This window comes from Neolamprologus brichardi, chromosome 12 (assembly GCF_056152115.1).
Source record: "Neolamprologus brichardi isolate AB-2024 chromosome 12, ASM5615211v1, whole genome shotgun sequence".
Lineage (NCBI taxonomy): Eukaryota > Metazoa > Chordata > Actinopteri > Cichliformes > Cichlidae > Neolamprologus > Neolamprologus brichardi.
In genome coordinates this window covers 11,661,628-11,687,318 of record NC_142115.1, presented here as the reverse complement: position 1 = coordinate 11,687,318, position 25,691 = coordinate 11,661,628, and the positions used below count along the sequence as shown (strand labels likewise).

The 25,691-nt window shown below is 40.2% G+C and overlaps 1 protein-coding gene across 2 annotated transcripts in view; it reads left to right on the top strand.

Moving 5' to 3' along the window:
- ehmt1a (euchromatic histone-lysine N-methyltransferase 1a) overlaps positions 1–20,720 on the top strand; it is a 44,587-nt gene extending 23,867 nt beyond the window's left edge. For both annotated transcript variants that reach the window (XM_006803201.2, XM_006803200.3), the window contains exons 12-23: positions 588–710; positions 2,894–2,995; positions 3,086–3,190; positions 6,113–6,267; positions 6,745–6,912; positions 7,056–7,200; positions 7,369–7,446; positions 7,763–7,878; positions 10,808–10,894; positions 11,001–11,079; positions 13,201–13,376; positions 18,182–20,720. In XM_006803201.2, the coding sequence (XP_006803264.2) occupies positions 588–710; positions 2,894–2,995; positions 3,086–3,190; positions 6,113–6,267; positions 6,745–6,912; positions 7,056–7,200; positions 7,369–7,446; positions 7,763–7,878; positions 10,808–10,894; positions 11,001–11,079; positions 13,201–13,376; positions 18,182–18,278 (1,431 nt within the window). In that variant the 3' untranslated portion in view covers positions 18,279–20,720. The remainder of the gene's footprint in view (positions 1–587; positions 711–2,893; positions 2,996–3,085; positions 3,191–6,112; positions 6,268–6,744; positions 6,913–7,055; positions 7,201–7,368; positions 7,447–7,762; positions 7,879–10,807; positions 10,895–11,000; positions 11,080–13,200; positions 13,377–18,181) is intronic.
- The last annotated feature ends 4,971 nt before the right edge of the window (positions 20,721–25,691 follow it).

The following is a 25,691-nucleotide window of genomic DNA, read 5'->3' as shown; positions in this document are numbered from 1 at the left end:
AGAAGTGAGACTCCCTCTCCGCTTTTAGTTGGGACTAATTGAGGTGACCTTGAACCATCCATTAGTTTGGTGTTCACTTTTGGGAGATTTCCGATAATGCACTAGTACTTCTACATCGCTGCATTTTTTTTCCTCCCCATATGATCATATGAAAGCATTGTCATTTGTTTTTGTCTGCTCTGTTTGTTGTTCATGGTTTCTCTGTATGAGTTAACATGCCCGTCTTGGCTCACAGGTGGAAGGTGTAGTCATACTGAATACTGACTTTAAAGCTTACTATAATTGTGCAAACTCTATTTTTTCAGTATGTACTCTATTTATGTATGTTTGTGCACATTGCTTCACCTAGGTCCCATTTTCCTATCAAAATATAAAGTAATTGAGAAATAAGGTATGATCTTAAATTTTGTACAGTACAGTATGTGTGAGTCAAGGATTCCCAGTTTAGTCTCTGGTGGAAATTATTCTTTACAAATTAAATTTAAAAAAAAATACCAACACATTTTCAATAACAATCATTTTACAGTCTAGGCACTGGCTGAAGTCAGTGTGTAAACTTGTGACGTTGCGTTTGTGTGCACACACAGGCTGGAGCTAACCTGGACATGTTTGATGAGGACCAGAGAACACCACTGATGGCAGCCTGTGAAAACAACCACCTGGACACGGTGAAGTATCTTCTTCGAGCCGGAGCGTCCATAAGCCACAAGGTGGGTGGGTCGGTCCCCATCTCAGGCACCGTTAGCGTCTCCTATCAGCCTGGTGTATACTTTAGTCAGATTCTGTGTCATCCATCACTCAGTCTGATTCCACTCTCTGTCATCTGCTGCCACTTCTTAGGACCTTCAGAACCTGAGGTTCTGTTTTTAGAATCACATTCATTTTTTTCACCTGCTTATTAACAAGTCAGGTTAAAGTGGGGGGGGGGGTCCAGGCGAACAAAAGAAAACAACCCCTAAAACATGACAAAGGCATTAGATTACAAGAATCTAAGAATATTGTACAGTTTAAGAGATTCAGGGACCTGAAAACAACCAATACAGTAAAGCAAAAAATATATTTTATTTGCACCACATGGGCAACCTGGTAGCTGTACAGTTTCTAGCTTTACACAATTCAGAAGATCAGTTTATTGATGGGGAGGTTTGAACGTGAGTTTTGTCTTGCACGGGAAACTGGTCACAACTAGCATTGAGAGGTTCAGGCAGCAGCTAACCCAGGTACAATTTTGCAGAAAATCTGCCTACAACTTTGTCTGTGTAGGTTCTCAGCCATCCAGGTCATTGTAGTCTAAGGAGCTGGGAAGAAAGCAACTGGACCTCTTTGAATTTTGTGAAGATGTTTTACCTCATCCAAGAAGCTTTTTCAGTTTTAAAACCAAAAGGTAGACAGTCCCAGGTATTTAGACCTTAGTGTGGGTTGTCCCTTAAGAGGGTCTAAGGAGCTTGGAAGGAAAAGCATCTGGACTTTTTTAAGTTGCTTGAAGATGTTTCACCTCTCATCAGAGAAGCTTCTTCAGTTCTAGGGTCAAATGGTAAATGGTAAATGGCCTGAATTTATATAGCGCCTTACTAGTCCCTAAGGACCCCAAAGCGCTTTACATATCCAGTCATCCACCCATTCACGCACACATTCACACACTGGTGATGGCAAGCTACATCGTAGCCACAGCCACCCTGGGGCGCACTGACAGAGGCGAGGCTGCCGGACACTGGCGCCACCGGGTCCTCTGACCACCACCAGTAGGCAACGGGTGAAGTGTCTCGCCCAAGGACACAACGACCGAGACTGTCCAAGCCGGGGCTCGAACCGGCAACCTTCCGATTACAAGGCGAACTCCCAACTCTTGAGCCACGATCGCCCCTAAATGGTGGAGAGTCCCAGATTTAAACCCTGTGGGAGTGCCCCCCCAAGAGGGATAAAAGGACCCCCTAATGATCCTCCACCTAATCACATGAGTAAAGGTGTGAAAATGGGTGTAGGTCACAATCAGCCAAGGTTTCAGGTGAGCTCATTGTGAAACCTAGCCCCACCCTATCATGTGATTTCCTGAGGATGTGAGTGGGTGTTAAGGTGTCTGGGAAGGGATCTCAAAACTGGATTATAGATGGCAGACGGTTGGTGTCGTAAACCACCGCCTCTGTTCAAAGATGGTCGCTCACAGTGGACATAAATGGCTTCATTTATGTCCACTGTGAGCGACCATCTTTCTGCTGTCTGCCATCGATAATCCAGTTTTCAGATCCCTTCCCAGGCGCCTCAATCCCCACAAACATCTTAACAGGTCACATGTGTCAATCATACACATTAGAGACCAGAACTAGAGTGTCTGAGTCAACCTACTCGATAGCTTTGCAGTGTGAAAATTGTCATTACTGAGTAATGAATAATAATCCACTGGTTTTCCTGGTGTGATGATATGATGGCAGCATTACTACACTAGAATAAAAAAGTGTATTGTTTTGATTTACACACATAGTTTGATTTGTTATGGGTTAGCGAAAATAGGATATGCAAAGTGTTCTGAGTATTTTCAGGATCTGCTCTGTTGTGATTTGTTATTTTATTTATGCAGAGAATTGGTTATGTAATTGTGGCAAAGAAAATAATTAGCATTGAAGCAACAAATATGCGCGAGACCCCCATTAAGCAAGTTTCTGAAACTACTATATGAAAAATAAATACACTCACCAGCTGTAAGGCATAAACAGTGGAGCAGGAGCAGGTAGAGAACATTTCTGAGCTGCTTGATGCACTTTGCTTCATCATTTTTTGTCTATTGTCCTGTTTGACTCACAAGGTCCAGAAATCAGTAAAGTTCTCTTTCTTCTGGGCTTTGACAGTGTTGGCAGCAATGCAGTGTTGTTCAGTGTGAATCATGTTGTCATCCCAGGATATCATGGGCTTCACTTGTCTGCATCTGGCAGCTAAACTGGGGCATTACAATATAATCCATCATATGCTCTCCAAGGCATCCAAATACATCAACTGTCAGGTAAAAACACGGTGCGATTCACTAACAGCCCCTAATAGTCATGCGTTATGGGGAATCTTGGTGTGACATTTTCTGCGTATGTGTGCACAGGATGATGGAGGGTGGACTCCCATCACCTGGGCCATCGAGTACAAGCACAAGGAGCTGGTCCACCTGCTGCTGGCCAAAGGAGCCGATGTTAATATCAGAGATAAGGTTGGTGTGCTCGGCATACTGTTTTACTCTTGTTCCAGTGTTCGGTAAGTTACTTTAAATTAGTAACTTAGTTACATTACTAGTTACTTCAATTAAAAGTAACTCAGTTACTTCAAGTTACTCGTTACTTTCAAAGTAACTAGTTACTAGGGAAAGTAACTTTGGTTTTACTCAGAATTCTATTGTTAATGTATTGCTTCCGTAACTGGATATCCAGCAAGATTGCCAGTCTTCTAGCTTGCTTACATGTTAGCACTATCCTGCCACAAGTGCACTTTGCCACCTACCAACAGAAAGGAAAAAATAATGTCCATATTTCCACGACAGAAATCCCACGCCTGGACCGTCGTTGATTGCCGCCACGATTCTAGCCTACGTCACAGCGTCATGTGCTCTTTTTACATCCAACACGAAAACTGCAGTCGTGGTGCTTTTGATTGTACTCAGAACTCGGAAATTCTGCCTTCTGAATAGGAAGATGTAGGTAACACCAGACTGCAGATGAGCTGCATACAGGGCTGGACGGGGACAAAAAATCAGCTCGGGCATTTTGACTAGAGACCGGCCCGCCATTATAGGAAAAATCATAAAGCCTTTGAATGAAAACAAATGCTGTTGTGACAGTGATGTACAGTGTTTTAATGTTATATATGCATCAATCTATCAATCGTTTGTTGTAAGATTCAGATAATTATTTAATAAAAGCTAGATAATTTAAATGAAAATAAGCAAGAAAAGTACTTCTTTGTGCCCCCCTCTCCCTGTTAATGCCCTACCTGGCCCCCTGGCAAAAACTTTGCTAGACCCGCCTCTGCACAGTTACCAGCTGTCAGCTACCTAAAAAGGATCCTGGTGTTAATTTGTCTCTCAGAAACAGTTCATAACTTTCCTTCAACTCATTTATGTCACCTAAAAGGTAAACCTGTTTCTCCATCACCTGTTCAGCTCTGATGACTCAGTAAGGACATCCCCTGGTTTCATCTTCATGTTTCCCTCTCACCAGATAACAAAACCGATATCATGACCAGCAGCTTTACAGCTGTGGCTCCAGCAAACATCAGCTGATACTAGAAATTAATATTAAATAAATTCTAACAACAGCTGATCAAGCTTTAACGTGCTGCTGTTGTTTAACGCGACCTCCGCTAGTTTCCTCTTTCTGCCGCAAAGTGGGTAATAAACAAACAAGAGAGAAAAGCCAATCAGCTGATCATTGATCAGTTTCATGATTGAAGTAGAAACAGGAGGGGGAGAGAATGAGAGAAGAGGCAGCTGTGCAGCAAAGACAGAATAACTCCAGCTTTGTGTCTTTTTCATTCTAGCTGAAGTACGGGACAAACTGTGTTCCTTTTCAGCTCAATACGAAACGCGTAATATTTTTCTCTGAATACGAGACGATTCTGTTTTTAGGGGACGGTTGGCAACTCGTAATAATTAACCTTATGAACAAAAAAGTTCAACATCAGTAACATCATAGCACCCACCCAGCTGTATAGAAACTCCGTCATGCTAGCTAGTACCCAGTATGAAAAAGTCAGCATTACAAAATAAACTCCACCTAAACTTGGTTTATATCTGACCCAGATAGACTGCAGGTCAACTTGTTACCTGAAGTTCAGTTCACCTGACACTCGGACCGGTGGCCGCCCCAGGTCTCTGCTCCTCCTGCCTCCCCTTTCCCTTATCCACCTGCTGGCCTCCACCACTTGCTAATGTTACTGAATCTGTGGAAGCTCCGCAAAAGCCGCGACACGAAGTAAAGACTAACGACCCTATCTAAATCCCAGTAACGATTAACGCGTTCCTGATGTAGGCATAATAACTAGTTACCGTGCTCGTTACCACAATAATAACGTAGTTACTGTAACGCGTTACTTAATAACGCGTTAGTCCCTACACTGTTACACACACACAGCAGAACACTCTCTGACTAGTCTAATTGTATTCTGTTAGATTTCTTTGAAAAAAATTTAAACCTGTTACCTGAGTGAAATTCCACAAGACATCGTGGAAATACTGGCCTTTCTTTGTGGCTCCCGCCCCCCCCTCCTATTAGAACTGTTTTTCTTTTTAGTATGCTATTGTGCTGAATGCTTACACATTGAAAAAGGGGGGAAAGAATCTGGTACAAAAAGTCCTGACCAGACCTATTTACAAAAAAAATCTAGGCAGTTCACAGTTAAGTTAGGACTTGGACATTTTTTGAAAACAAAGACATTTTTTGACATATTGTATTGACCTCTACAAATTCTGCCTTTAAAAAAAGCATTAACCGAGACTGTGCAAGAAGCTTGTTGATTTCTAATAAAAGTGTCTGGTCACCACAAAAAGTGGAGATTAAATGTTTGTTTCTTACTTCATATTTTTATTTTTGGTATCTTCTGGAATACCTTTTTGATATTCTTTATCTTAAAGTGGGTCTGGTTTTAGCCCCTCTTTCTTCAAGCCACCGTTTTTCTGTTTTGCCTCATACAAACAGAAGGTTTGAAGCAGCTTGGTGGGCTTAGCTAGTTGTGTCTTCCAGATTTAAAAAAAAAAAAAATTAAGGATATCAGCTACGTCTAACAGACTTTTATCAGTTGTGGGCGTTACTTGGAGACCTATTATTATTATTATTATTATTGTTATTATTAGAACTAAGACACACTGACATGCCTTGATGGAAATCTGTATCCAAAAAAAGTGTTTTCCTCCTGAGGTCACAGTTCAGGAATTCACATACTCAAAATAGTAGCTTCTTTTTCACTTGCATGTCTTGCTGGAAGCCTTTCTTTCTGCTACCCCTGGGGATTAGTCAGCGCAAATGGCAACTTCAGTAAACTCTTTGCGAGTGCTTGTTGAGATGTTTTAGAGCACTGTTGCCGAGGGTAGAGGTATGTCATGTCTGATGCTTACATCTTACACCTGTCACTGTCGTTTTAGGAAGAGAATGTCTGCCTACACTGGGCCGCTCTGTCAGGCTGCGATGACATTGCCCAGGCTCTGCTAGAGGCTCGATGCGACCTAAATGCCGTGAACGTTCATGGTGATACACCACTTCATGTCGCTGCCAGAGAGAACCACCTGGAGTGCGTAATGTGAGTGTGAAGTCTGAGAGGTCACAGAGGTCACTCAGTTTCTTCACATCAGATGATGATGCTGATTTTGAGGAAAATGTATTAATATGCAAGAGTTCTAGAACAAATAGTACGTGGGTTTGCATTCTGGGAAATCAGCGCTCAACTGATAAAACCAAATGAAGCCGTTAATTTCTGAGGCAAACTGATATTAATCAGATGGTTTGATACCTGGCTCCTCCAGTGCACGTGTCCTTGTGTCCTTGGTACAGAGTTGCATATGTCCATCAAGTGTGTGGGCGAATGTTAGAAAGTGCTTAGGCACAGATAAAAATGCTCTATAGCTGTGTGTGTAATTAGGTAAATGAGATTTAGAAACAATTTTGACTGCTCAAATTGAGCAGCGACAGTGCATACCAGTCTATCTCAGTGTTTGTCACCTTCACTCTGTTTTTTTAGATGACCATAAGTCTTAACTTAAACATTTTCCACGCGCAGGTTGTTTCTGTCTCGTGGAGCTGATGTCAGTCAAAGGAACAGGGATGGAGAAACAGCTCTGGACTGCTGTGCTTCCGGTTCCAAAGTGTGGACAGCCCTTAATACCAACAAGAAGCTGACTGATGCCAGGAGAGGAAGGGAATGCCGTGGAGAGAGAGTGCTCAGCAGGTAGTGCTGCACTTTGTCCTATTCCTTTGTTGGCTGATGAATTTCTGCTTTCTCAAAATCTGCCATTCCTCAAAAAGGAAAACTAAAAACTTTTAGATTTTTTTTTCTTTGTTTTGTTTTTGTTTTCCTTTTCCGTCTGTTAGGGACATTTCTCGGGGATATGAGGCAGTGCCTATCACCTGTGTTAATGCAGTGGACAGTGAGCCATTGCCTGAAAACTTTAAATATATACCAGACAGCTGTGTCACCTCCCCGCTGAACATAGACAAAGATATCACTCACTTACAGGTAAGTGAGTGATGACAGGTAAGGTGTAAATTACACATTTATTGCAGCAGTCCAGAGAAGGCACAAGTGCTCTGAAGAAGTTTGCAGTCATTATGCAGAAAATGACTAGCATTGTAAGAGAATAGGTACATGGCCAGCTTCTAACGGCTCACTGATTGTGTCACTCAGCACTGCACCTGTACAGATGACTGCTCATCTAGCACCTGCATATGTGGCCAGCTCAGCTTGCGTTGTTGGTATGACAGTGTAAGTAGAACCTGTGTACCTGCTGAAATGATTTCACGTGACACCCACATTTCCTCATTTTAAATAAGAATGTGTTCTTAACGACTTGTTTAATAAAGCTTACATTTGCCTCCTTCACTGCTGGGGTCTAAACTGGTTTTACATTACAGTACGGTCTGGTCCACTTATATTTTGTTTATCTCTTCAACAAAGAACCTAGCTGTTGTGAACATAATGTTTCTTCACGTTCTGTTGACTAAAACTACCAACAGATGCTCTGAAGAGAATCTGTTTTTATTCCCATTAACTATTTGTCTCATGGTGTATGTGATTGCAGGAGGGTCGACTACCACTGGACTTCTGCCAGCGGGAGCCCCCGGTGCTGTTTGAATGTAACCATGCATGTTCCTGCTGGAGGACCTGCAGGAACCGTGTGGTCCAGAATGGACTAAGGTAAAGTGCTGCTGTTTGGTAATCTACTTTTAAAGCTGTGAAGAAAGTGAGCCTCATAACAAAGATCAGCTTAAAGGATCTGCTTTGATCACATGGATGAGTTTTTGCAAAGAAGATGCTCAATGATAAATTTTGTCAATGGGTCCTGAATAGCGTTGGGAATCGAGAACCAGTTCTTGTAGAAAACCAGTTCCCAGTAGACCAGTTTCTTAGAATTGTTAGTCTGCCTGCCTGTTGATCGCTTATCTTCAGGGTGCTGTAGTTAGCACTGTCACCTTACAGCAGGGAGGCTCTGAGCTTAAGCCTGCTTGTGACATTTCTTTGTGGCGCTTAGAGGTTCTCCCTACATGGGTTTTCTCCTGGTACTCCAGCAGATTGCTGTGCTTTTTCTGCCTAAGTGCTTTCTAGCTAGCACCCACATCAGAGAGTGACTTATTTTGCCCAAGGACTGGAACAGCAAAAGGATCAAACCACCAACCTGCCAATTAGTAGATGACATGCAGGCACCCCAGTCAGAGCAATTTTTTCCTACTTCTTTATTTAGCACTTGCACTTTCTTTTTAAAGATTTAATGGGGCTCCTATTGTTACAGAGAACATACTCTGAATAGCTGTTTCTGCAGTTACAATGAAGGATACGCATTTTTGAGAGAGATATTTTCAGCAACTAGGTAAAACTAGGTGTATTTCAGGCCCAAGACTAAAAAATAAGTGTCACTTTTACCTATACCAGTTTACATACTCTTCAGAAATCCTTGCTCATTAGCTCAAAACTTGCTTTATGTTTGTGTTTCCTTGGAGAGTGCCTCTTGTTACTGCCTTGATTGAGGTTTCATGCAAGTTCGGGTGATAATAAACTGCATTACATCAATCATGCCAGCTAGATGTGTATGCTGTGCGAACCATTAGGTGACAACCTATGTGCCCGATACATTGCTGGCAGGCAGTGTTATCCTAGGCCAGAAGAGGGAGAACTCAGCTAGATGTGGAATGAAAAGGACTCACTTTCTAAGATGTTTTCATCTTGAATCAAATCAGTATAATTTTTCTGTCTTAATGTTCCTCTAAAGCACATGTGTCAAAGTCAAGGCCCGCGGGCCACATCCGGCCCGGCGTACATTTATATCGAGATCATTTTATATAGATGTATTATTATTGTTATGCATGGCCCGGCATATGAGCCGCTAATAATATACAAACTACAGATCCCATAATGCAGTGCTGCAGCCTCCTTGCAGAACGCTTGGCTAACTGGGAACATTCCCGTCAATCAAGTCAAACTTCTGTTATTGTGAAGGTAGCCGCTCACAATGGTGGAGAGAAAAGTTGATTCTGAAAGCAGAGCCTTTCAGCGCCAGTGGGTGACTGAATATATGTTTACAGACATTGCTGGTAAACCCGTGTGTGTTATTAGTGGAGCTAATGTGGCTGTAATTAAGGAATTTAATTTAAGACGGCACTACGAGACAAAACGTCAGGATAAGCTGAAAAACCTAAATGCAGATGAGAAACTACAGAAAGTAGAAGAGCTAAAGAAGAATCTGACATTTCAGCAGACTTTTTTCACCAGAGCAAAATCACAAAGTGAAGCTGTTGTGAAAGCAAGTTTTACTGTAGCAGAGGAGACAGCCAAATCAGCCCGGTACGACTCTGAAGAGCTGCATGATGAAGGTGTGTGACGTCTTGTGTCCAGACAAAACACAGATTTTGGCAAATGTGAGCCTGAGCAGAAATACGATTGCTGATCGGGTTGGTGAGATGGCCACTGATTTAAGAACACAGTTGTGTGAAAGAAGCAAAAACTTTATTGCATACTCTCTTGCTGTGGATGAAAGTATAGACATGATGCACATTGCACAGCTGCCCATCTTCATCTGTGGAGTGGAAATATTGAACATTAAGTCGATGCACAGGACAACAACAGGAAAAGACATTTTTGAAAACGTATGTCAAAGTGTAACCGACATGAAACTGCCCTGGGACAAACTTGTTGGACTTGCAACAGATGGAGCGCCGGTGTTGTGCGGTGAAAAAAGCGGACTAGTCAGCAGGATGCGAGTAAAGATGCAGGAGGAGAACTGTACCGGTATATCACTGCATATCACTGCATCATACAGCAGGAAACGCTGTGTGGTAAAGTCCTAAAAATGGAGCATGTAATGATCACTGTGACGCAAACCGTAAATTTTATCGGAGCTAAAAGTTTAAATCACCGTCAATTTCAGTCTTTTATGTGGGAAATAGATTCAGAGTTTGCCGACATTCCTCATCATACAGAGGTCCGTTGGCTGAGTTGGGATAAAAATTCTCAATAGTTTTTGAGCTCAGCAAGGAAATCTGTCAGTTCATGGACATGGCATGTATGATGCGGTGAAGGCATTTCAAGTGAAGCTGTCACAAATGCACCAGTGCAACCTGCCTCACTTTCCCTGTTGCCAAGTAATGTTGAACCGAGTCAGCAGACTTTGCTGAACTGCACCTGTGCAGATTCAGATGGAGCTGCAGTGTAATGATACACTCAAGGGAAAGTACGACACTGAATGGCCCGCACAGTTTATTAGTTCCATTCCTGAAACAATGCCCCAGCTCTGTCTACGTGCAGCTTGTGTATGCTTTCATTTATTTTTTCTGGGTTTTTTGGCAGCATGTTCATATTTCTAACTTGCATAATTTTGACAGGATATAGTTTTATGAAGAGCAAAATATTTAAAGTTAAAGTTTATTTTTTTAAGTTTATTTAATCTGGAATAATATTCCGGTCTGTTTTTATTCATATTTATGTTTAAAAAAAACATCGTTTTAGTGTGTTCAATAAATGTTTATCTTGTTTGGCCTGCGACCTAAAGTGTGCCTTGAGTTTTGGCCCCCTGTGCAATTGAGTTTGCATGCTGCCACTTCTGCCGTCTACATTGCCTTGTTGTTTTTTTCAGGGTCCGGCTACAGCTGTTCAGAACACAGAATATGGGCTGGGGAGTGAGAGCCATGCAGGATATCCCTCAAGGAACATTCATTTGCGAGTGAGGATTGTTTCATAAGTGAAGCAATAAAATGTAGTGTGTTTTAGAGCATAAAAGATATATAAAATGAACTGTGCTATGAGCTCACTTCCTTTCTGATCCACAGGTATGTTGGCGAGATCATCACAGATGGAGAGGCTGACAAAAGAGAGAATGATTCCTTCCTGTTTACTCTCGACAATAAGGTGATTCAATAAGTTTAAATACATTTTTAAAGCTGCACTCAGCAGAGTTTATTTATATATAACCATGGATAAAAGGAAGTCCATTTTTTGCAATTCTAAAGTCTTAGTGTAAATTGTGGGTCAAGGTACAAGGTCTTGAAAAATCAGGCACTGTGTTGAAGACTTTGTAGTAGAGATGGACCGGACCGATCCGATATTACGTATCGGTATCGGTCCGATACTGACCCAAATTACTGGATCGGATATCGGCGAGAAATAAAAAATGTAATCCGATCCATTAAATATCAAAAAAGCACCTCACAAAGCTTGCTACACGGCGTAACTCGGCTCATAACCGTAGCACGTCGCAGCAGTATGCCTCACATGATAGAGCCGCTGTGTGTATTTGTAGCCTTGCTAGCAAACCAGCATTTCATCTCCGAGGAAGTTTTCCCAGAGAGAAGTAAAGCAAGTGTGTAAGTTCATCTCTGAATGTTTGTAAAGCGTTCCCGCATTAAGCTTAACAACCGATATATGGAGCGACTGCCTCTCTCTCTCTCTCTCTCCTGCTGCTACTTCAATCGTGAAACTGCTTAATGATCAGCTGATCGGCTTTTCTGTCGCGAGTCCGTCTCTCTTCTTAGTTTTTGGCCCACTTCTCACCAGAAAGAGGAAACCAGCGGCTGAACAACAGCAGCACTATTAAGCTTGATAAGCTGTTGTTAGAATTTATTTAATATTACTTTCTACACCAGGATCTTTTTCTACAGCTGACAGCTGGTAACTGTGCAGGGGCGGATCTAGCAAAGTTTAGCCAGGGGGGCCGATATGGCATGAACAGGGAAAAGGGGGCACAAAGACATACTTTTCTTTCTTATTCTCATTTAAAATGTCTAACTTTTAAAAATAATTGTCTGACTCTTACACCCAAAGTTTTAATCTGATGTAAAATATATAGAAGTCCATTACTGTATATAGTAACTGTTAAGTCTAATATACCCTAGTAAGCTATACTACTTTTTCCTTTGGGAAGGTACCATCTGTGCAGTCTGCAATTCTGTTGAAGAAAGATGTTGAATCTATTTAATTATTCTTGAAAAATAATTTATTTTTGTGCATTTCCTCCCTGCATCAAATTAAATTTGATTACATCGATTAAGCATCATGAGGTGGAGGGTGGTTCCCTATTTTTTTTTTTTCTGGGAGTTTGCAACCCTATTAGTTAGGTTGCTTAATATTTCTGCTAAGTACTCTTTAAAATACCAGAATAGGGAGGATGGTGCAGGTTTAAGTTTATTAGATTGATCAGTGTTGCTGAACTATGAAATATTTTCGGCGCAGTGTATTTTTTACATACAGGTATAACAGAATAGCTTTAGTGTTGTTATTTATTTAAACTTGAGTATGAACTTATACAAAATGCAACAAGATATTTAAAAAAACGTTTTATTGATTAAAAAACACACTATATCGGATTCATATCGGTATCGGCAGATATCCAAATTTATGATATCGGTATCGGTATCGGACATAAAAAAGTGGTATCGTGCCATCTCTACTTTGTAGTACTGTATCACCCCAACAGAGCTCCTCGCTCTCAGACTGCGGGCTTACTTGTGGTTTCTACAGTATTTAAAAGTAGGATGAGAGGCACAGCCTTCAGCTTCCAGTATGGATTCAGGAAACAGACACCCTCTGTACTTTTAAGACTAGGGTTAAAGCTTTCCTTTTAGATTTTGGTCTTTCTGACTTAGTTTCTCAGGTCATTTTAGAGAAATTTTGGCCCACTAATTTTCACAACATTACTTCAGTTTCCAGGCATTTGTTTATGAACAGCTCTTAGTGTCCTGCCACAGCATTTCAATAAGGTTGAAAACTTGACTTTGACAGGACTATTGCAGCACCTTCATTCAGTCCAACTATTCTGGAAATGAATTGCTGCTGTGAGCAAAACTGTTGATAAAATCTAGATTAACTGTTTGCTTTTGTATAAGCTGATCATGTGTTTTTTTGCTCTTTCAACTTCATCATGGGGGTGTCACCTTTTTCTAATATCTATCTTATCAAAAGGCAGTCATTAGCAGGATACAAATTTTACTTTCCTTTTTTTCTTTTTGGTTTGTTTTTTTAACATGTGTGCAGGTTGGGGATGCCCATTGTATTGATGCAAGACTCTTTGGCAACATTGGTCGCTTCATCAACCACCTGTGTGAGCCCAACCTGCTGGCTGTGAGGGTGTTCACCATGCACCAGGACTTACGCTTCCCCCGGATAGCCTTCTTCTCCAGTCGGTCCATCAGAGCTGGAGACCAGATAGGGTGAGTGGTGACGAAAAATCAGTGGGCCCAATAATGCCTATTTGCTAAATGGCTGATCAATTAAAAAGCAAAAAGATGGGAGAAATGCACTTTAACCAAGTTATGAGTGCTGAGGTTGCATAGTTCATCCAGCAGAGGGCACTTTGCATAAGCGTGTATGTAAATGTGTCAAGTGTCTGCCTTGGGATCTCCTCAGAGTAGTAAACTACCAATCAAAAGTTTGGACACACCTTGTCATTTAATGGTTTTTCATTGTATTTCCTATTTTCTATATTGTAGATGCATGCTGAAGACATCAAATAGATGAAGCAAGATATATTAAATTATGTAGCAAAGAGAAGAAATGGATAAAAAACTCTAAATGTGTTTTATATTTTATATTCCTGAAAGTAGCCACACTTTGCTTTGTTGATGGTGCTGTACACCCTTGGCCTTCTCTCAGTGGGCTTCATGATGTAGGCTGTGTCCCAATTCAGGGTCTGCTTGCTTGAAGTACATGCACTACGCGTACTACGTACGGTGCGCACTATAAATACGAGAAGTGCGGAAGTGAGAGGGTTGTGAAATGGGACGGTCTAGCCCAGGGGTCGGCAACCTGCGGCTCTGGAGCTGCATGCGGCTCTTTTGTCCTTATACTGCGGCTCCGGGTGGTTTGGGAAAATAAATGAGAAGTATTTAGCTGAAGTGTATTTTATTTGTGTTTAGTTCTTTTTTTTTAACTTGTAGTTCTAAATTGGAAGATTATTGTGATTTTGAAATATAAAAATAAAATTATATCTTTCACCGCTCAAAATAAGCGCCACACTCGCGGAAGCCGGTATACCCGCCGAAACGCCGTGCATTTATCGACCCCAGGTAGGCCAGTTATGGATCTTCGGATCCACATTATGTCAGCAGCTCCACCATGAACTATGTTAAAACAAACACCGCTCACGCCTCACAGATGACAGCTTACAGTCCTGCATAAAGATGAAAGCCCCGAATTGCAGATGCTGTGCGCAGAGGTTCGGGACGATAAGTCTTATTGTAAACACGACGATGTTTGCATGAACATGCTTTTCAGCATCTCTTTACTGACCACTTTTCACACACAGTTGCTGTACGCATACAGCCGGCTGTAGCTTTTCAGCTCACAGCCCGACAACACAACAGCAGAGAGAGCACATACTTTAAGGTGGCGAGGCGTGATTGCGGGTGCCGCTCAGGTGCGTCCGACTCCCGTGCAGCGGCGCTGCAGACCACGCCCCGCCACACACATTAACCAGGTAAAATACATATTTAGGCAGAATTTTGCAAATATCTATTTTTTAGCAGCATAGTGCTTTTTTTCCAATTACTTTTTAAAAGTCAGGTCAAGGCTCCAAAAGCCCAAAGGCGATATAAGGGTGGCGGCTCACAGCAGTTTTTGTTTGCTACATGGATCATTTTAGTTCAGCTGGGTGTCTTTCCTTTTGTTATATTTCTTTAAGAGTTCAAAATGTGTTAATTACATAAATAAAATGTAATTTTCTCCGTAGCACTTCATGGAGTTCATAAGCAACACACCTTAGTTGCTCTGTGGATTCCTTTAAAAAGCAGTTAAAAACTTTTCTGTTCAAACAAGCCTTTTGTTGATCCACGTATTTGATATTCTTTACATTATTTACATTTGATCTTTTGTGTATAATGTCTATTGATTGTATTGTTTATTTTAATATTTGTGTACAGCGCTTTGTGACTGCCTGTCTGTGAAAAGCGCTTAATAAATAAACTTTACTTACTTACTTTAGTTGTTCACACAAAGCATAAAGGTAAAAAACAATATATACCGTGTTATCTTCATTTTAGATTTCAAAAAGTATTTGCGGCTCCCAGTGTTTTCTTTTGCGTAGAAACCGGGTCCAAGTGGCTCTTTGAGTGTTAAAGGTTGCAGACCCCTGGTATATGTATATATGTGTATATGTATATATGTGTATGTGTATATATGTGTATATATGTATATATGTGTGTGTGTGTGTGTGTATATATATATATATGTGTGTGTGTGTGTGTGTATATATATATATATGTGTATGTGTGTATATATATATATGTGTATGTGTGTATATATATATATGTGTATGTGTGTATATATATATATGTGTATGTGTGTATATATATATATATATATATATATATATGTATATGTGTGTATATATATATATATGTATATGTGTATATATATGTGTATGTGTGTATATATATATATATATATGTATATGTGTATATATATGTGTATGTGTGTATATATATATATATATATATATGTGTATGTGTGTATATATATATATATATGTATATGTGTATATATATGTGTATGTGTGTATATATATATATATGTGTATATATACATACATATGTGTGTATATACATACATATGTGTGTATATACATACATATGTGTGTATATACATACATATGTGTGTATATACATACATATGTGTGTGTGTATATACATACATATGTGTGTGTGTATATACATACATATGTGTGTGTGTATATACATACATATGTGTGTGTGTATATACATACATATGTGTGTGTGTATATACATATGTGTGTGTGTATATACATATGTGTGTGTGTATATACATATGTGTGTGTGTATATACATACATATGTGTGTGTGTATATACATATGTGTGTGTGTATATACATATGTGTGTGTGTGTATATACATATGTGTGTGTGTATATACATATGTGTGTGTGTGTGTATATACATATGTGTGTGTGTGTGTATATACATACATATGTGTGTGTGTATACGTATGTATGTATATATATGTGTGTATGTATATATATATGTGTGTATGTATATATATATATGTATATCTGTGTATATATATATGTATATGTATATCTGTGTATGTGTGTGTGTGTGTGTGTGTGTGTATATCTGTGTGTGTGTGTATATGTATAGGCTTTACAACTAAGTTAACGCTGAAAGTACAAACATCACTAATGTCACACAACTTTGCCACATGTGGCCAACAGCAATGTTTTAATGTTCTTCGTTATTAAAAATTCGCACATAAATAAGTGACGTCATATTCAGTACTTACTTTTGACAGTTCACTCTTCGGCCGTTCTCTTCTGCCGTATTTTGCGGCAAAATTATCCACACCCACCGCCGCGCTATGAATTGTGGGATATATAGGACCACAAAGCGTGCACCGGACCACGCTTGATATTTGGGGAAATCGACGGCGCATTTGGAGTATGCATTTGAAGTACACTTCAAACTGGGACAGCCGTCGTCGCGTGGCGGTGACGTAATCACACTTAAAATGCGTACTTGTGTGTGATTGTGAGAGTGAATGAATAGTGGCATTGTGAAGCGCTTTGGGTGCCTTGAAACGCGCTATATAAATCCAATCCATTATCCATTATCCATTACTTCAAGCGTGCAGACCCTGAATTGGGACACAGCTAAAGTCACCTGAAATGGTTTTTACTTCACAGGTGTCCCTTGTCAGGGTTTAATTGTTGCCTTCTTAATGAGGTTGGCACCATCAGTTGTGTTGTGCAGAAGTCAGGTTAGTACACAGCTGATAGCCATATTTGGCAACTGTTAGAATTCATACTAGTGCAATATCTGTTTGCTTTTGTAGAAGCTGATCATGTGTTTTTTGTTCTTTCAACTTTTATGCGTCACACAAAGACATATGTAAAAAGAAATGACTGTCCATCATTGCTTTAAGAACTGAAAGTCAGCCAGTCCAGAAAATTGTTAAAACTTTAAATGTGTCTCCAAGTGCAGTCGCAAAACCATCAGGCATTACGATGAAACTGGCTCACAAGGAAGACCAAGAGTCACCTCTGCTGCTGAGGATAATTTCATCCGAGTCACCAGCCTCAGAAATCGCAAGTTAACAGCACCTCAGATTAGAACCCTGATAAATGCCACACAGAGTTCCAGTAACAGACACATCTCTACATCAACCTTTCAGAGGAGACTGTGTGAATCAGGCCTTTATGGTCAAATAGGTGCTAAGAAACCACAATTAAGGAAAAGCAACAAGCAGAAGAGATTTGTTTGGGCCAAGAAACACATGGACATTAGACCAGTGGATATCTGTGCTTTGGTCTGATGAGACCAAATTTGAGATCTTTGGTTCCACCTGCCATGTTTTTGTGTGACACAGAAAAGATGAATGGATGGTCTCTACATGCATGGTTCCCACCGTGAAGCATGGAGGAGGTGGTGTGATGGTGTGGGGGTGCTTTGTGACACAGTTGGGTTATTCGAAATTGAATGCACACTGAATCAGCATGGCTACCACAGCATCCTGCAGCAACAGGCCATCCCATCCCATGCCTTCAGTGAGAATCTACAATGTAAATAGTTATAAAAATAAAGAAAAACCATTAAATGAGAAGGTGAGCCTGGGAGACTTTGGGAGCCTTTCACATTGACTTTGGGAGACTTGGGAGCCTTGGGAGCCTTTCACATTGACTCAGTAATAGCAACATATTTTAATGAGATGCAGGGGCAAAAATAACCACTGCATGTGACTGCTGAGACTAATGTGTACTCAAAGTTTTAGATGAATTTGTTTGGAAACTGAACTGTTCTTCATGCAGCAGGGTGCAAAGATGAAGCTTCTGTCTGAGTAATAATGTGGGAAATCTGTTTTGTGTCTCTGAACGAAGAAAACAAAATTGGCCAATATATTGGAATATCCAATTTTTAAATGACCAAATATCGGTATCTGTATTAAAAATCAGAAATTGTCCAGGCTGTAGGATGAGCAAGTTAACACAGTTGCTCTCTTTTCCTCAACAGGTTCGATTATGGTGATCACTATTGGAGGGTGAAAAGCAAGTACTTCAGCTGTCAGTGTGGATCTAATAAGTGTCGTCACTCAGTTGCTAGTAAATAGAAACTCACTGATTCCTCTTTGTTACTGTGGCCTCTTTAATGTAAGAAACACTGCCTCCTGAACCAGATACCATGTAAGAGTAATGTCATGACTACAAGCAGTTATGTTGTCTGATATTTACCTGAAATGAGAGACATGTTTTAATCACCAAAGCACAAGATCTAACTTATTATAATGAAGTTACTTTTCTGCCAGAAAAAATAGTGCTAATGAAGACTGAGAGACTAACAGATTAACACATTCATGGATTCTTCCTTTCATATTTCTACGTGTGGAATAATGAAGTTAACTGATTTGTGGTAGTCTGAGTTCTTTTGTGAACTTTTAAGTTTTTAACCTCATGTTTGCTTTATAGTCATTAAACATATTTTATATCATTTGTGGTATTTTTTGTGTTAATAGAGAAATGTGTCAGTAGATGCAGCTTTTTTCCCTTCGTCGCGAACGAAACGGCTCTTAGAGGTGACTCTTTAAAGTGAACGACACGAGCCAGCTCTTTATTGGGAGCCGTGGGTTTTTTTTTTCCTTCTCTCACCCTCTCTCTCGCACTTTTTTTCTGCTTCACTCCGCACGCGAGCCTTGTGCTTTGCGCTGGGAAGAGGGGGAGGGGCGGTAGTTACACTCACAGTAGCACAGGAACAGTGCCGGAGGGAAAGAGAGAGAGGAAGAGAGCCAGGAACAACAACGTCACATTAGAAAGGTATAGTAATCATCCACAACTGTTTTCAGTTGCAGATGATAAAGGATTCAGAAAGTTTATTCATGCAGGCCCATATGACAGAGAATGTGCATCTTCTTTTTCATATTTTTTCATATTTATATTTAATTGTGTTGTGGTTTGCAGTGTTTTGTGTTGTTTCACTTTAAATTTGTTTAAAAGGAAAAAGCTGTCCCTCAGTCTGCATTCAAATTATTAGAACGCATTACATCTAAATTTATCTGGCAGAATAAACGACCAAGGGTCAGACTCGAAGTGTTAATGTCTGAAAAGGAAAAAGGGGGCCTCAAGTTGCCTAACTTCAGAATGCACTATTGGGCAGCTCAATTAAAATCAATGGCTGCCTGGATTATTCGTGATTCAGAAATGCAGTGGGTATCTATGGAAGAGTATTCATTACCAGGTATCTCCCTTCGGAGTCTCCCATTTCTCAACCCACAATCACGGAAAAAGATTAAAATAACTAACCCATGGGTCAAGCACACCTTAAAGATTTGGAACCAAGTGTTAAAAATGTTAAAAGGGAATTTGACCATGTCTTGAGCGGTTCCCATAAATGGAAATGTTGAGTTCCTTCCATCGTTGTCAGATCGGAGTTTTGAGAGGTGGGTGGAGAAAGGATTGATTACAGTCAATCAGCTGTTTGAAAAGAATACTCTTAAAAGTTTTGCCCAGCTAAGGGCTAAATACGCTTTATCCCCAGGGGACCATTATAGATACTTACAGTTAAGGGACTACATTACAAAGCATAAAGACTGAGACAATATTAGAAGAGAACCAATCGGGTTGGAAAACCATTTTATAAAACTGCTTGAAAAGTCAGGTACATTGAAAAACCAAGTGTCTTTGATCTACCAGAAACTGCTGATTGACATGTCTGATAATACCTATCATATAAAACAACAATGGGAAATGGAACTCAATATAATGTTGGATGATGTCACATGGGAGAGTGTCTGTTGTGGCTGCCATACAGGGGTGGGTAGTCAAATGTGGAAGAAATTTGACTGGAAGGTTAAATTAAGATTTTTTAAGAACTCCACTGAAAACCTTTCTTTCCAAAAGTAGTGTCAGTGATAAATGTTGGAGAGGGTGTGGGTCTGTGGGGGACCAGACGCATATTTTTTGGGACTGTGTTTACATACAACAGTACTGGATGGATGTCAAGAACATTATACAAAACATATTGTCAGTCAACCTCCCAATGGATCCTCTGATCTTTTTGTTGGATATCTTTCCTGATGGTTTCTCCTATGAACAGCACTTTCTCCTGCATCTCCTCCTCATGACTGCAAGAAAAATGATAACAATTCACTGGCTCAAACCAGAAACACCCACAGTTGCCCAGTGGCTTCTGAAAACTAGACATGTCTATACGATGGAACGGATAACAGCTCAACTACAACTAAAAGTGCCAACCTTTGAGAAAAAATGGAGACTAATTATAAAATATCTTTAAAGGACACTCAAGCCTTAACATTGTTACATCTGTGCTTAGGTATTGGTATGTATGTATATGTATATATGTATGTATATGTATATGTGTATATATGTTTTTTCTTTTAAATTAAGTTTTTGAATAACCCCCACCATTATATGCAGCAGATTAGGTCTCAGGTCATGTTGTTGATGTGAATTGCCTTGTTATTTTTGGCCATAAAGGTTCAAAAAAAAAAATAAAGGAAAAAGCTGAAAATTTAAATAGTTAAAAGTTGAAATGTAAATAGTTTTTGTATTATATGAATTTATTTATTACATTTTATGTGGAGTGAATAAATAAAAGTATATCTACGGTGGCCCCTAGAGTCGAAGTAAGTACAAACCCCAAAGCATATACAAACTCCAAAACACGTAAAAACTCTGAAGCACGTACAAACTCCAAAACACGACACAAGTGCTCCAGGATGCTAGGTGCAGTGTTGAGCTTTTTGTTACCTAGGGGCTACACAAGCCAAGAAGTACCAACCGGATTTGGTGTGTGGTAGTAACAGGTAAATGAACTTGAATTATTTGAATATATATGAGTGCTTGTGTATAAATACACAAACAATACACATATACTTTCAATTGTGTAATTTAAGTGATCTAGATAGCTCTGTTTTGGAAGTTCAGTTAACGCTAGAAATGTGTTTTGGGGAGACCACTAGGGGGACGTAAGGAAGATGGCAGCATAAGCTTGCAGCTCCCGGTCAAAACTCAAAAGAGAACCAGAATTCGAATATTTCCACCGCTAAGCCGTGTAAAAAAAAACATGTAATAAATGCCATGGAAGGCGCCAGAGGGAGTCTTCGCCCAGGGCACCAAACAGGCTAGGACCGCCACTGTCCAGGACATCATTAAGGAAATTCACTCACTTAAAGCAGAGTTTAAAACTGAGTTTGCCACGTTTAAGAAAGACATCACACAAGAAATGAAGGACGACAGCTTCAAGAAAGACATTAATATAAAGCTGGCAGAAACTGCGAATGAGACCATGAGACCAGACTCGAAGAAGCTGAGAAAAGACTGGAAGAGATGGAAAGGTGGAATTTGGCCGCAAACGACGCTCTAATCCAGTCGCTTCAGCAACAACGGAATATTCAGATGAAACTGGCTGACTTGGAAGGCCGTAGCCGACGGAACAACATTCGCATTTTTGGCCTAAAAGAGGACTCTGAAGGAAACTTTGTGCTGCAGTGTGTGGAAGACTTGTTGAGAGCTGAGCTTTCGCTCCCGCCGGATTCTGCTCTAAATATTCAGCGGGCCCACAGAGCTCTGGTGCCAAAACCCGGACCAGAAAAACCTCCGCGATTGGTGGTGGTTAATTTTCTTCAGTTCTCAACCAAGGAGATGGTGCTGAAGGCAGCGTGGAAGAAAAAAGTTGTACATCAGGATAAGCAGCTTTTCTTTGATCATGACTACGCTGCCGACATGGTTCAAAAGAGGAAGGAATACGCTGGAATTAAGAAAGCCTTAAAAGAGAGAGGAATCGCTTCCAGACGCCTCTGACCAGAATCAGGATCCACTGGGAGAGCGGCGTCAGGACCTACGACAGCGGCCGGGCGGCGGAGGAGGAGCTAAGGAGGAGAGGAATACAGGTGAAGGTGCCGCAGCGGAGCGGGGAAAGCGCGATGCTGGAGGAGCGACTGCAAAACGCATCAGGATAGCAGCGATCTAACACCGAGAACTTATAAGTGAGGATACAAACATTTGAATCCGGTGGAAATGATTGAAGAGTAGAATTCAGAAACTAAAGGTTCATTACTCTGTTGCTTTTCAAGGCAAGGTAGACCGGAAAGTGGTAGGTTTTCTTTTTTCTTTTTTTTCCTTTTTTTAAGGAACCTAGGTTGGATCTCACAGGGGCCCCTAATCTGAAAGGGATATACCCCACGAACCACAGGGACACTGTGGGTAAGAAATACGTATTTTCAGTTTCTCTTAAGTTTCTTGTTATCTTGTTCCAAGTTCTTAGAGTTAGTGTGGGATGCTATAATAGTAATAAGCCAAAAATAAAACAAAACTTAACAGTGAAAAGATGAGGAATATAACGCTGGTGTCAATGAATGTCAATGGAATGAATAACCCAATTAAAAGAAGTAAAGTGATACTTAAAATGAGAAAGCTTAATGCCAATGTAATATATCTACAGGAAACACATCTGTCGCAGGAAGATAAATTAAAGAAATTTGGGTACAGAAATTCTTACTATAGTACTTCCAAGAAAAGTCGTAAAAGGGAGGTAGCAATACTTATTAAAAATTCAGTTAATTTTGAATGTTCTAGAGAAATTCGGGACAGTGAGGGGAGATACATTATTGTAAGAGGTAAACTTGAAGGGGAGGCGGTGACACTAATCAATCTCTATATTCCCCCTGAGAGCAACCAACAAAATGTGAAGACTCTACTTACTACAGTCATGTCAGAATCTGAAGGGACTGTGCTGTGTGCAGGAGACTTTAATGTGGTATTCGATCATAGAATTGATACAACAAGGACAAATAGAAGCAAAAACAGCCTGGCGAGAATGGTTAATACCTTTATGAAGGAGCAGGGAATGGTAGATGTATGGAGGGAACATCACCCACTGGATAAGGAGTATACACACTACTCAAAGACTCACAACACTTACTCAAGAATTGACTATGTCTTAATGAATAGATGGGATCTACATAGAGTAACTGAATGCACAATTGGAGTGGCAGATATTTCTGATCATTGTGCCATTCATTTAAAGCTAAATCTAATTAGTAGGCAAACACCTGTTGGAGGTTAAATCTGAGCTGTCTGAATAAAAAAGAAACGAAAGACCAAATCAAGAAAGATATAAAGCAATACAGAGAGGAAAATTCCACTGAAGAAATTAGCCCAACTGTGTTTTGGGATGCATTCAAAGCTGTACTCAGAGGGAAGCTTATTGCTATAACTTCAAAACAACACCAAATGAGGAAGGCCCTGTACCTAAGCCAGGTGGAGGAATTGAAAAACACAGAAATATTATACTGAACAACTCAGAATGTTCAGCTCCAAGACAGAATCAAAACACTAAAAAAAGGAAATTGACAATATATTGACTGAAGAAGTGGAAAAAAAACAGGATTATTATGAGAACGGCCCAAAGAAGCTAGACTGATAGCACGGCGTCTTAGACAGCAGCAAGCTGCTAATACAATTCACGAGATTAGGGACCCATCTACAAATAACTTGCAGTATAGCCAGGAAGCAATAGCAGAAACATTTAAGAAATATTACGAAAACTTGTATAAACAACCATGTTCCTCAAATAAAGATGAGAAAACTGCTTTTCTTAACTCCCTAGACTTGCCACGTATTGGTACGCAGCAAAACAACAAACTGACTGCCCCCATCAGTCATGAAGAAATATCTAGAGCAATTTCAAGACTTAAAGCTAATAAATCACCGGGGGCCGATGGGTTTCCCTCAGAGTGGTACAAGAACTTTAAGGAGGAGTTGATACCAATGCTTCAATCATCATTCAACCATACCCTTGCGGAGGGTGTAACCCCTCCCTCATGGAGAGAGGCGATTATCTCAGTAATCCCTAAAGAGGGAAAAGACACCGAATATTGTAACAATTACAGACCCATATCGGTTCTTAATGTGGACTACAAAATATACACATCTATAATCGCTAAGCGATATGGAGCAATTATGACAGACTTAATTAATGAAGACCAAACTGACTTTATCTCAGGACGTAGAACTCAAGATAGTATAAGAAGGACCCTCCAGATAGTTAATTCAATACAAACAAAAAAGGGCAGTGCGGCCCTAGTAAGCCTGGATGCAGAGAAGGCTTTTGACACTGTAGATTGGAACTTCCTATATGCTGTGCTTGAAAGGTTTGGTTCTAATGACGGTGCTGTGATGTGCATCAAATCTATTTATCAATCTCCTACGGCTCAAATTAGAATCAATGGCAGCTTAACGGAGCAAATCTCTCTCGAGAGGGGTACCCATCAGGGTGGTTGCCTCTCACCTCTTCTCTTCACTCTATATATTGAACCCCTGGCACAGGCCATCCGACAAAGTGAGGAAGTGAGAGGAATAAATATTAAAGGGGAAGACCACATCATCAGCTTATATGCAGATGATATCATACTCTACCTAGAAGATCCAAACCAAACTTTAATTCCGATGTTTAATGTAATTAATATCTTTGCTGAACATTCGGGGTACAAAATTAATGTGACCAAAACTCAGATACTGGCTTTCAACTATTTGCCATCCGAAGAGGTTAAAAATAAGTTTAAACTGAACTGGATTGCAAAACAAATGAAATACTTGGGTGTAACTGTGACTAAACAATTGAGTGACCTTTTTAAAACAAATTATGAACACGATCTAAACCGATGGTCAACTCTTACACTAGACTTTAGTGCAAGAATCACAACAATAAAAATGAGTATCCTCATATTGTACCTTTTCCAATCTCTGCCACTTAAGACCCCAGTGGAAAAATTCAAGGACTGGGATAGGCTCATCTCTAGATTTGTATGGAACGGTAAAAGAAGAATAAAATACACAACATTACAACTATCTAGGAAGCAAGGTAGTGTGGGACTCCCTAATCTAAAAGATTACTACCATGCGGCCCAAACCAGACCAGCGATAAAGTGGTGTGATCAGAACTTTAATGCTAAATGGAAAGATATTGAAATAAAAGTACAGGATGTCCCAGTCCAGACATTTCTTGGAAAGGAGCAACTTAAGAAAACCTTACAGCATTTCCTTGATCCTATAACATCCCACACTCTAGAGATATGGTTTGGCCTAGTTAAACAAAGTAAGTTGGAAAGGGAGGTTAAGATGTTAAACTGGGCTGCCTATGTTGTTGGTGTTATACCAAGTGCTCACGACTCAGGATTCAGGAAGTGGGAACAAAAAGGAATAACAGCGATTTGTACAGTGATGAAAGATGGCCATTTGATGAGTTTCCAAGATTTAAAAGATCGGTATAGTGTAGAGAAAACCGATTTTTACCGGTACCTGCAACTCAGAGACTGCTTTTCAAAGGAAGTACGAAGTTCGCGTACGTCTTATGGCATGCTGAATTGTGTAATTAAATCATACAGGGGCCTCCAATTCAAGGAAATTTCTGTACTATATAAAAATCTAAGAGAGAACACGGCAACATCAACTGAATACATAAAAAAGAAATGGGAGCAGGAAATAAAAACTGATATCTCAACTGAGGA